The sequence below is a fragment of the Nicotiana tabacum genome, chromosome 19 (assembly GCF_000715075.1).
Source record: "Nicotiana tabacum cultivar K326 chromosome 19, ASM71507v2, whole genome shotgun sequence".
Taxonomy (NCBI): domain Eukaryota; kingdom Viridiplantae; phylum Streptophyta; class Magnoliopsida; order Solanales; family Solanaceae; genus Nicotiana; species Nicotiana tabacum.
Genome location: NC_134098.1, coordinates 70,517,832 through 70,529,814, shown reverse-complemented (window position 1 = coordinate 70,529,814; position 11,983 = coordinate 70,517,832). Strand labels below are relative to the sequence as shown.

The following is an 11,983-nucleotide window of genomic DNA, read 5'->3' as shown; positions in this document are numbered from 1 at the left end:
TCTTGGATCTCTTCAGTAGATCCCTTCATAATATCATTTTGATCATTTGTCGATTTTCTTTTTCTAGGATTTCGATCCTTAGAACCCAAAGGTCTTCCACGCTTCAGGCATGCTTTAGGTTCACTAGCTCTCATGCTAGTAGATGGTCCTACGGGACATTAACTCGGATAGGCACATTCTCTGCAGGGATATGCGACTTAGTTATCCTTTTCAAATTAGTAAATGTGTCTGGCATTTGATTTGCTATATTCTATAAATGGATGATCTTCTGGACCTCCTGGTTACATATTGGGGTACGTGGATCAAAGTGAGATAATGATGAAACTTTCCACATAATTTCTCTTTTGATTTCCTTTTTCTCTCTCCCTAATTGTGGGAAATTTATTTCATCAAATCGACAATCTGCAAATCGAGCAGTAAATAAATCTCTCATCAATGGTTCAAGATAGCGAATAATAGAGGGTGATTCAAACCCAATATATATTCCTAATCTTCTTTGGGGGCCCATCTTACTACGTTATGGTGGTGCTACTAGTACATATACAGCACATCCAAAAATTCGTAGATGGGTAATATTTGGTTCATGACCAAAAACTAATTGTGACGGAGAATATTTATTATAATGTGTTGGTCTGAGACGGATAAGTGATGCTGCGTGCAAGATATCATGGCCCCAAACAATAGTGGGCAATTTTATTTTCATAAGTAGTAGTCTTGCTATCAATTGCAGTCGTTTAATAAATGACTCTGCAAGGCCATTTTGAGTATGAACATAAGCTACATGATGTTCAACTTTTATTCCAACTGATAGACAATAATTATCAAAAGCTTGAGATGAGAATTCTCCAGCATTATCAAGGCGAATAACCTCTATAGGATAATCTGGGAATTGTGCCCTTAATCGAATTATTTGGGCTAATAACTTTACAAACGCCAGGTTGCGAGATGATAGTAGGCACACATGAGACTATCTTGAAGATACATCTATTAGGACCATAAAAATATCTAAACAGCCCACTTGGTGGGTGAATAGGTCCACATATATCCCCATGTATACGTTCTAAAAAGTCAGGGGACTCAATGCCAACCTTCATTGGTGATGGTCTAGTGATCATTTTGCCTTGATAACAAGCATCACAAGAAAATTCATCATTTGTAAGAATCTTCAGGTTCTTTAATGGATGCCCACTCGAATTTCACTAATTCGTCTCATCATTATTGATCCAGGATGGCCCAAACGGCCATGCCAAAGCACAAAAGTATTTGAATCAGTAAACTTTCGGTTTACGATAGAGTGTGCTTCAACTGTACTAGTCTTTGAATAGTATAAGCCAGAAGATAAAGTTGGTAACTTTTCTACAATGCATTTCTGACCAGAAATATTCTTTGTAATACAGAGATATTCCACGTTCATTTCATCTATTGTTTCAATATGATACCCATTTCGGCGGATATCTATAAAACTCAACAAGTTTCTTCGAGACTTGGAGGAGAACAATGCATTGTCGATAATAAGTTTTGTTCCCTTAGACAGAAATACAATAGCTCTTCCGGAGCCTTCAATCAAACTTATATTACCAGAAATTGTTGAAACATTTATTTTTTCCTTATGCAAATAAGAAAAGTATTTCTGATCTTTGAATATGGCATGGGTTGTTCCACTATCAATTACACAAATATCTTAATGATTGATCTTTGATCCAAACATAATTTGAGGATTATCCATATTCTTCAAAATGACATAAACAAAATAAATGTGATAGTAAACATCATTTTCAAAGCATAATATTTATTTATGTACAACAATTACATAACCATACTATCTACTACAAACAACAAAAATTAAAATATTTACATTTCTACAGATTCACTACCGATCACATGACTTGTTTTTTCTTCTGGGAGTGCAAAATAATCAGCTACATCCAAATGCATAAAGCCTAAATTATCTTCAGAAATAAAATTTGCTTCAATATTTTTCTCTGTCTTCTTCAGGGAGGCTCGATACAGCTCAACCAGGTGCTTTGGCGTACGACATGTACGTGACCAGTGCCCTTTTCCTCCACATCTATAGCATGTATTTTCTGGCTTTGTTGCTTGCACCGCTTCATGCTTTTGTTCCTTCCTTTTCCACTGCTGGTGGTGAGGAGGGTTCTTTAGTGCATTGTTATTACCACGATTAGAGTTTCCTCCCCGACCACGACCACGATCACGACTGGGGCCACGTCCTCTTCCACGCTTAGCTTGGTGGAAGTTAGTCTCATTCACTTCATGGAATGGATAAGAACCAGTAGGTCGGCTTTCATGATCTTTTATTAATAGCCCATTATGCTGCTCGGCTACAAGAAGATGTGAGATAAGTTCAGAATACTTTTTGAATCCCATATCTCGATATTGCTGCTGCAGGAGCATATTCGAGGCATGAAAAGTGGTGAAAGTTTTCTCCAACATATCATGATGAGTAATATTGTCACCACATAGTTTCAATTGGGAAATAATTATGAACATAGCAGAATTATACTCACTGATAGATTTAAAATCTTGTAGTCTTAGATGAGTCCAATCATAACGTGCCTGTGGAAGAACGACCATCTTCAGGTGGTCATATCTATCTTTCAAATTATTCCACAGTATGACTGGATCTTTAACAGTAAGATATTTCATTTTCAGGCCCTCATCAAGGTGATGGCGTAGGAATATCATTGCTTTGGCACGGTCTTGGTTTGATGCCTGATTTTTATCTTTGATGGTGTCTGCCAGACCCATCGCATCAAGATGAATTTCGGCATCAAGCACCCAAGACATGTAGCTTTTGCCCGATATATCTAGGGCTACAAACTCAAGTTTAGAAAGATTTGACATTATTTAGAAAAAGAAAGTTCGTACCTCTGATACTTTCAATGTATTTTCTCGAGATGGCAGAGTCTCATGCTGATAATGTGTTATAAAATAAAGACAGTAAAGTAGAGACAAGTATAGAGAGAAACTGATATATTATTCAAACTTCAAACTTATGTACATAATGAACTGAATTCTCCTCTATTTATAAAAGAAAGGAAGCTTCTGTGTAAGCTGCTACTGCAAGCTGCTGTGTAAGCTGCTTGTAAACTGCTGTGTAAGCTGCTACTCTAAGCTGTTGTGCCTGATATAGATAATCTTTTACCATGGTTAATATTTATCCATAACGGAGTACCGAAAGTATAAGCTTCTTTAGGAGGCTTATTTCCATTATAGATAAACATATTTACTACGGAGTTTTATATGGATAAGTTTGTTTAGGAATCTTATTTACAACGGAGTACTAAATCAACATCCATAATATAATATATTTATTTTCCTATTTTGGTCAAATTGTGAAAATGAGAAGAGAATAAAAAACATCAAAGAAGAAGCGGTGTATAATTGTTCCTCAGAACGAAGAAGCTTTGGAACCCTAAAAAGGTACTCCACTTTGTATCGGCGTAAGACTCTTCAGGTGGCTGTCTCAGCAAACTGCAATTCCTTCTTTTACATCGGATTCGTGTACAAATTCTACCCAGAAAAAAACCCTAGATCAAAGATCGTATAAACAATGGATGATAGCTGTGCGGTTTGCGCTGAGACACTTGAATGGGTTGCCTATGGAGCTTGCGGTCACAAGGATGTCTGCTCTACCTGTGTCGCTCGTCTTCGATTCATCTGCAACGATCGCCGTTGTTGTATTTGCAAGACCGAGGCTGCCGTTGTCTTTGTCACCAAGGTTTCCCCCTAATCTTCATTCGATTTGACCTTTGTTTCAGAGTAATGTATTTCTTTTTAGGTCTACGACCGATCGTGTTCGTAATCTCATTGATTTACTATGTATTTACAGTTTTGTATAGGTTGTATCAGTCTAGGTTTTACCTAAAAGTTCCAAAATTCAAGTCTATTCTATTGATATTATATTTTAGTTTCAATATTGGTGACGACTAATGCAAGTTAGTTTTTTTTTTTTTGGCTTCTTTTATCCAAGTTGCCTAGGTTAAAAACTATACATTAGAGCTTGATGCTGTAAAGTTCTTTTTTGGTTGTACTACACACCAGCATTCACTTAATGCTGTTTTTACATTAATTTCTTACTTTACTAATGAAAAAAATGTTCAAAATGATATACTTAGTTTCTTTTATATGTAGGAGCTGTCATTGAGTTTGGGATCTAAAAAGGCGCAAAAAGTCTGTCTTTCTATAGACCAGTCTAGCGATTACTATAATTTGTGATTTGTGAACTAGGTTGACGGTGAAAAAAAAGAACTAGGTTGATCAATCAAGATTTTACTTAACAATTGCATGTGTCATTCTTTTGAATTCCTTGTCCAAAAAAGTGCATGGTTCATTCTCTTGAATTGCTCTTGTATTTATTTCAAACATATCTTTGCGTAGCTTCAGAAGAATAATGTATTTTCTTTTTAATTTGGTTTCTTTGTACTCTTTTTTTTATAGGTTATCCCTTTGTGTTTGGGTCTGCTGTTAACTATGAATGTACATTTCTAGGGATTTCGATCTGTCAAAACTCTATTGAATTGTTGTATGATTTTGGTTTTATGACTTTGAAGATCCTTGGTGGGTGATTTTCTTCTGTTTTGTTACTTCTTTATTCCCTTTTCTGTGTTGCAGGCTCTAGGAGATTATACAAGGATGATTAGTGACTTTACGGTATTTCCATATGAACCAAAAGAAGGTCGAATTGGTTCTTATTGGTATCACGAGGACACCCAGGCTTTCTTTGATGATTTAGACCACTACAAGATGATCAGGGCAATGTGCAGGCTTTCTTGTAGTGTGTGTGATAAGATGGAGGGGCCGGATGGTGATGGCATGAAGAAAAGAGCGAGGTTCAGAAATATTGAGCAGTTAAAAGGTCATTTATTCCACCAGCACAAGTTGCTCATGTGCAGCTTGTGTTTGGAAGGAAGGAAGGTCATTTTCTGCAATATCTGATTCAGCTTTTATCTGTTTCATTCCTTTTTCGTAAGAATTTTTTGATGTGAAAGGGAAGAATCGCACTTACAAGATGCATGCGCTAAGTAGATAACTCATACATAATTCTCTATTCTATATGAAAGTGCAACTGGTCATCTTACCCTAGTTGAAACGTCATGTGTTCCAGAAATATATATTAAGTAAAAAGGTTGCAATATTTGCCTTGCTACAATATTGACTAAGTTTATTATATCATATTTGGTAATATTTCATTTTCATTTTATAGTAGAATAAGTACTTTGTTACAGTTAGAGAATAACTAAACTGTATAGTATGTAGTCTAAGAGTCCTATATAAGAAGACTCCTAAATAAGGAGTTCTTGTTGTACATTTTGTTCTGTATTGTCTTCATAAGTGAAGAGCTTCTTCGGATATGCTACTATTGGTCTCTTCCCTTTTGAACTTCCAGTCTAATAGCATATCTCGACGTTCTAATGGTAGTGCACCAACGTGTGTGTGGTAGTTGCACGTCATGGGTGTAAATCGCATATCTTAATACAACCTAGTACACTGCACACTATAACTGATATGCCACCTACAGTAAAGTTGTAACAGAAAATTGACGTCTTCTTCTGCGCTATTGCGGTTGAAACACCAACTTATGTTGACCTTTGCCTTTTCCGTTGTTCTCTGCTATTAGGATAGATTATCATGCTGTTGTTCATGCAAAAAAAAAAAGCACTTTTCTCGGTGCTCTGGGGATTTACAGGCAAGAAGGAGAAGGGGGAAGTCGCCTCATTCCTCTTTAACAGTATTGCGGAGCATACCGTCCATCTGACTTTATGATCTCTAAATGTTTATCTACACGTGAGACTTTTTGCCAGTAGAGTAACACTAGCTGGTTAAACTCCTCTCTCCTCCTGAAGTTTAGGTCTTACAGAATTGCCCCTCCATGTTTCCTCTATATGCCAGTAAGAGATGCTGAAAATAGTAGTAAATATTTCGCTTATTGGGACATCTTGATGTCGTCTTTTTTCCATAGATAAACAAACTACCCGTCATCCACTTCAAATTGTGCATTATTGTATAGGTCTTCCCACAATTTCATAATATTTCTGTATTGAGTCAGCCCATATAGCATAAAGGTCTAATTGGTCTTCCAACCCCTTTAGTGGAGTTCACTGTTTGTCAACAATATCCCTTCTTCGTAGAGATAACTCTATGCCAAACCTCCAATGCCATTTGCCTATGACTCTTTATTGAGTACCCTTAAAACTCTACCCTGACCATCCGCATTTATGGGAGGATCACCTTCAACTTGCTATGTGGTATTCCCCCTACGTTTTTGCTCATGTTTAACAGAAAATACCTTTGTGATTTTTTGTCCTTTTGCTATAGATTGTCCTTTTGCTATAGATTGGTATTGTCAGCCCCCCCCCCCTCGCCGATAAATCCCGTCTACCGTCCTGCCAGTACTATGAAAAGATTACTTACTGCACAGCCCTAGTAAGCTAAAGTCCAACGATAATTCCAGATAAGTTAGTAAGGCAACCGATGGGATGATATAGCACCTTGCCCGCCTGATCGATCTTACCTATATCTATTCAGAATATAACCTAGCTGTGAAGGCCCTTAATTAACCCCTCATCACTGCTTGGTCATAATCTTGCTAGTGTTCTATAATAAGTATGATTAGTGGAAGAGTGGATCTTCTTGCCATAGACGCCTTGAATTTTCCGAAGAAGCCTGTAGTATTTCCATTGACCTAGTTTATTTGATGGTAGATATGCAGAAATGAATCTCCACCTCTCTAAACCCATTTGTTCATTTCGAAGTCCAAAATCATAGTTGACCTTGTAATATTGCCTTTTCCCGATTCATTTTGCAAAGTAGGCCACCACATTTTCTTGATTAAAAAAAAAATAGATCCACCTCATCTCTATCCTCCAGTAGACTTACCTGTTTTTGACCAGTGCCCTATCTAGCATTTTCCTTCCACAAAAACCTTATGGAATGTCAAGACCATCTCTTCTAAATTTCTTAACTCTAAAAGGAAACACCTTAGCAACATCTTGGAGATAACTTTCACTGTACTTATTGGTAAGGCAATGAAAGATGTGTTGAGCCTCTTCTCAAATTCTTCCTGTGCTATGGAGTGAATATAGTTCATTCATGTTTTCCTCCTTGAAGGTGTTCTAACATTGATGAAACAACTCCATTCTTAAGTTATCAGGATGGCAGGCTTTGTCCTGTTGAAACCCCCACATCCTCCGAGAACTCGCTATCCAATCACACTCTCATCTCCCCACCCCAATGTTACTTAAGCCTACACCTTCTAAAGCTTGGCTTCCACTCCACGTTTTTCTTATACAATCGTGTACGGAATCACTATATTGCTTCTCACCTCCTCTTTTCGTCATACTCTACTTCTACTGAAGTTACATGTTTCTCCTCTTATTAGCAATAAAGTTGCTAACTGGTTTTTTTGTTGCATTGTTTTGTTTAAAGTATTTTTTCATCTTTAATAATACGTGTTTACTGTAAGATTTATTTATTTTTGCTAAATTTTAAGGTTTTCTTACCTGATTGCAGATTTGTGTATGTAGGTTTTTGCTCTATAACTTCATTAAGTAGTCTTCTGATTTGGCCCGCTGAGGGTTGGCTTAAGTTGTGTAACTTAATAGTATTTCCTCGATGATATACAAAATACTGTGCCTTAATTTGAATAGTCTTTCTTCCTTGAGAAAAAGGTTGGCATGGGTTGCATCATTTAATACTATTTCCTCGATGCAAAAGAGTTTCACAACCTTGTAACTTAACTATAAGGGGTCGTTTGGTTAGCAGCAACAAAGTTATCTAGGTAGTAAACTGGATGGTGCGTGTAGCACATGCACCTAAGTTACCAAAGATGAGATCCAAAACCCAAAAAATTAGTCTCATCTGCAGAAGTGAATGGTGCTTTAACTGGAAAGGATGCTGTTAATATCTATTATCTGCTCTGCTTACTTTTTACTTCAAATTGCAATTGCACTTTTTGACAACTGAAACTTATGAGTGCCCTCAGTTAATAAAATGGGATATGGTTTCTCTGCCCTCCCCAAAAAGGAAAGGGGGGTGGGGGGTGGGAAGCACCGTTGTCTATAACAATGGGAATGCCCATTTGATTGAGTATGTAATACTAATAGGAGTGGTGCATGTAACACATACACGCACACTCTCATATGGTATTCAAGGTGCAGCTGGAAAATCTTATTCCTGTGATTTGGAATCCTTTTGGGATCCTATAACTAGGTCTCTCTATGCTGTTATTTGGCTGTAATTGTGAGTTCTATAAAATGAGATTGGTGGCTGAAGTTTGTGTTCATTTTTTTCTTTCTAAAATTAGGATTAAGGGAGGAACAACTTAACTCTTCATATTTTGGGTTGTTTGAACTTTGAATTGGATTTTATGCAAACTGAAAATATTTGCCTAATTATGATGGAGTTGTGTTCGGGGACTTGTGCAGATTTTGTATTTCTAGTAAGAGTAAGATGAATGCATGTCAAATTTGTTAGCAACATTATGTCTGATTTGGTGGCTTTGTCAATCAGGTATTTATCTGTGAGCAGAAACTGTACACAAGGGCACAGCTGAATCAGCATATAGACACAGGTGATTCTGAGGTTGATGGTACTGAAAGTGAAAGAGGTGGATTCATGGGTCATCCTCTTTGTGAATTCTGTAGGACCCCGTTTTATGGGGATAATGAGCTGTATTCTCATATGTCGACCGAACATTATACTTGTCATATATGCCAGAGGTGCGGTTTTATGTGTACAGTAACATGATATAAGTTGGTTATCATTGATCAATTAAAGCTCACGGGGTCTTATCCATTGATTTCATGCAGGCAGCATCCTGGACAATATGAATACTACAAGAATTATGATGACCTAGAGGTGGTCTTACTATGTTATATCATCAGAAGCTTTCCCAACTTCTTTGAGTGGTGCTTTTGATGCCAATTAAAGCTGGTGTTTCTTTTCCATTTCAGATCCACTTCCGCAGTAATCATTCCTTATGCGAGGATGAGAGCTGTCTTGCAAAAAAGTTTGTTGTTTTCCAATCTGAAACTGAGTTGAAGGTTAGGATATGTTGGGCTGTGCAGATTATAAAGGGCTCCACAAAAGACATGCATACTTGCAGATTCGAATTATTGCTTTTGTGTTATTTCATAGTTTTTTCATGGACGGAGATGTTTAATTTTCCTTTATTAGATTTCATTTTTGATGGCTTTATTTTCCTGTTTAAATTTTCAGAGGCACAATACTCTAGAGCATGGAGGTCGTATGTCGCGTTCCCAACGCAGTGCTGCCTTGCAGGCAAGTTTCAATTCTGTCCTTGAATAAAGGAATTAAGCAATCTTCTCCTAAAACCCCAGGGGAAGATGTGCTCATGGTGCCTCATTTATTTGAGTTTTCCATTGTGTTTATCCTGACATTTCATTCTGAGCACTATGTTGGAGTCATGTGAGTTATATTTTTTTCTGTCTATTTTTATACAGATACCAACAAGTTTTCGATATCGCCGCAGTAATGAACAGGATAGTCGTCGAAGGGGACGATCTTTTAGGCGTGATAACTCTGAGAATGAACTCGTCATGGCCATTCAAGCCAGTTTAGAGGCTGCTAATGCAGATGGAAGACCACGTGATACGTCAAGCAATAGGAGGGTAGTTTCTGATCTCGCGGAAACAAATGATGAAGATTTCCTTATTGCATCCTTTGAATCTTTGGCTACAGATTCTGTTGAGCCAGCTTCAAGATATCGTCAAGCTGTGTCACAAGCTTCCGGAAATTCACAGCTTCAAGAGTCTTCATTTCCTCCCCTTGCTGTGCCTGTGCCTCCTGCTAATAATCAACCAAGGCCTCAGTCTGATGCTTTACCCAAAAACACCATGGCATCCCGTCTGCGCGGAAAGCAAAACAAAACTACAAAGCCTTCTAGTTCATCTCCAGCATGGCCAGCAACCGGTCACACACCCCCGGTAATTGGTCATCAGCGTGCCTGGCCCGTGGTAAGTAGTGCTTCTGGGTCTTCGTCTAGTTCCAGGCATAGTAAGGCAGCAACTGACAACCCTTCTGCACCAGTAATTACCCGTCAGCATGCTTGGCCTGCTGTTAACGGCGCTATTGGATCCTCATCAGGCTCTAGCCAGATTAAGCCGCCATCATCTAGTTCCAGGTATAGTAAGGCAGCAACTGACGACCCTTCTGCACCAGTAATTACCCGTGAGCATGCTTGGCCTGCTGTTAATGGCGCTACTGGACCCACATCAGGCTCTAGCCAAATTAAGCCATCAACAGTAGATGGGCCTCCACCATCTAGTTATTTAAGTTCTGTTGCTGCTCGATCTTCATTAGTTCATGAAGCTTGTTCTAGTTCCGTTGGTTCGTCAAAGAATTGGTCCCAGAGCAATAGAATTAGCCATTCCACATCAGCCCCAAACCTTGTTCAGAGTGGGTCTTTTGACTCTTCTGCCTCTGATTTTCCTCCAGTCTCTGCTGCGCAGACTCGCAAACTTCCTGCAAGTGGCCAGCAGGCAGTCACGAATGTGGAAGATGTTCAGACTGCAAATAAATCTTTGGTAGAAAGGATGCGTCTTGCTCTACAATTTGATCAAGACAAATTCGCTGCATTTAAGGACATCTCTGCAGAATATCGTCAAGGTTTAATGGATGCTGAGACGTATCTGGCATATGTCGAGCAGTTTGGCTTGTCACACCTCATTCTTGAGTTGGCTAGACTATGCCCTGACGCAGAGAGGCAGAAAGAACTAATTGACACCTTCAATGCTAATTTAGGAGGCACCATCCCTATACAGAATTTTCAAAGTGGTGGCAATCAGTTTAAAGATGGTTACAGTTCTAAGAAAGGTAAAGGTAAGTCATTAGATGCTGGAAATGGCACTTCAAAGGGTAACGTTGCTGATAATATTATAAGTACTGTCAGGAAATTGCAGTCCAGTCACAAGATTCCTGAAGATGATGTGGAAGTGTTGTCAAAAGATGGGTATCGTTCTACTAAAGGTAAATCAAAATTGACTCTGAGTGAATCAGAAGAACTGAATTCCCGAGGTGAACCCTTAAAGCTGCAAGCCCGTCAGAATGGCTTGTCTGCCAGAGATGAGTCGAATCACAGTTCAGGGAATAATGATGGGAAAAGCAAGCAGCGGAAGAAAACCTCAAAGTTTCACAGAGTTCGCTTAGGTGATGGATCTGTTGAAACACTTTTAAATCTCAAAAGTTCAGACCCTGATGCGGATCCAGATCGAAAAGAGACATCAGATGAGCAAAGTGACCCTCCTGAAGGTTTGCCTGTGCGTGGTGTTTGGAGAAATGGAGGAGGTCATAAGCTTGTAGCAATGACTTCAAAAGGTCCGAAAAAGTGATGCAACAGGACGCGCAACTTTTTGGCTTGTAGGGTAAGCTTCGGATTTCCTCTCCTTTGAACATATTCTTTTGATATTGACGCTAGGTGGCAGGCATTTAAAGTTGCTCTTTTGGTGAAATGTGTTAAGGATGGTCTTGATAGTGGAGCAACTTTACCAATGAACTGGCTCATCTATGTATTGATAAGGTTCCAGCCCCCTGGAAGCCTAAATATTTATGGTTGTCAGACACAGCAGTTGTGCAATATCCGGGCTGTGGTATTTTTTCGTTTCTTTTGTAGTTCCAACCCCTAAAGATGTTCCCTGAAAGATTGGTTCTTTTTTTAACTGTATATTGACATACTAAATACAAGGATAAAGTGGTTTTGCTGATCGCGTTTCAGTGCCATTCTACTTTTTGCGAGTATAAAGTTTATGTTTTAGAATTTTTTTGCGGTGCATCTAAAAGTCATTGAAGCATTTATAGGTCAAGCTCTAAATCATCAACCAAAAGAAACAAAGTCAAAAGAGAAATAAATATTGATCTGAACACACAGCTCATGCCATCAGGAGAAACACATACACAAGGAAAACGAGCTACGTGACAGTTTCACAAGACACAACTCATGCCATCT

At 38.5% G+C, this 11,983-nt stretch overlaps 1 protein-coding gene across 1 annotated transcript; it reads left to right on the top strand.

Annotated features, from left to right (window-relative positions):
• The first annotated feature begins 3,355 nt into the window (after nt 1-3,355).
• On the top strand, nt 3,356-11,741 carry LOC107789211 (uncharacterized). Its single transcript, XM_016610986.2, has 7 exons — nt 3,356-3,739; nt 4,633-4,935; nt 8,530-8,738; nt 8,829-8,877; nt 8,973-9,062; nt 9,238-9,300; nt 9,483-11,741. The coding sequence occupies exons 1-7, from the start codon at nt 3,572-3,574 to the stop codon at nt 11,367-11,369; spliced, it is 2,769 nt and encodes a 922-aa protein (XP_016466472.1). The 5' UTR covers nt 3,356-3,571; the 3' UTR covers nt 11,370-11,741.
• Nucleotides 11,742-11,983: the final 242 nt, after the last annotated feature.

Coding starts and splice junctions, on each gene's coding strand:
- LOC107789211 (XM_016610986.2), top strand. CDS start 3,572: ATGGATGATAGCTGTGCGGTTTGCGCTGAGACACTTGAATGGGTTGCC. Junction 4,936..8,529: donor TGTGTTTGGAAGGAAGGAAG/GTCATTTTCTGC, acceptor TTTGTCAATCAG/GTATTTATCTGTGAGCAGAA. Junction 8,878..8,972: donor AGAATTATGATGACCTAGAG/GTGGTCTTACTA, acceptor TTTCCATTTCAG/ATCCACTTCCGCAGTAATCA.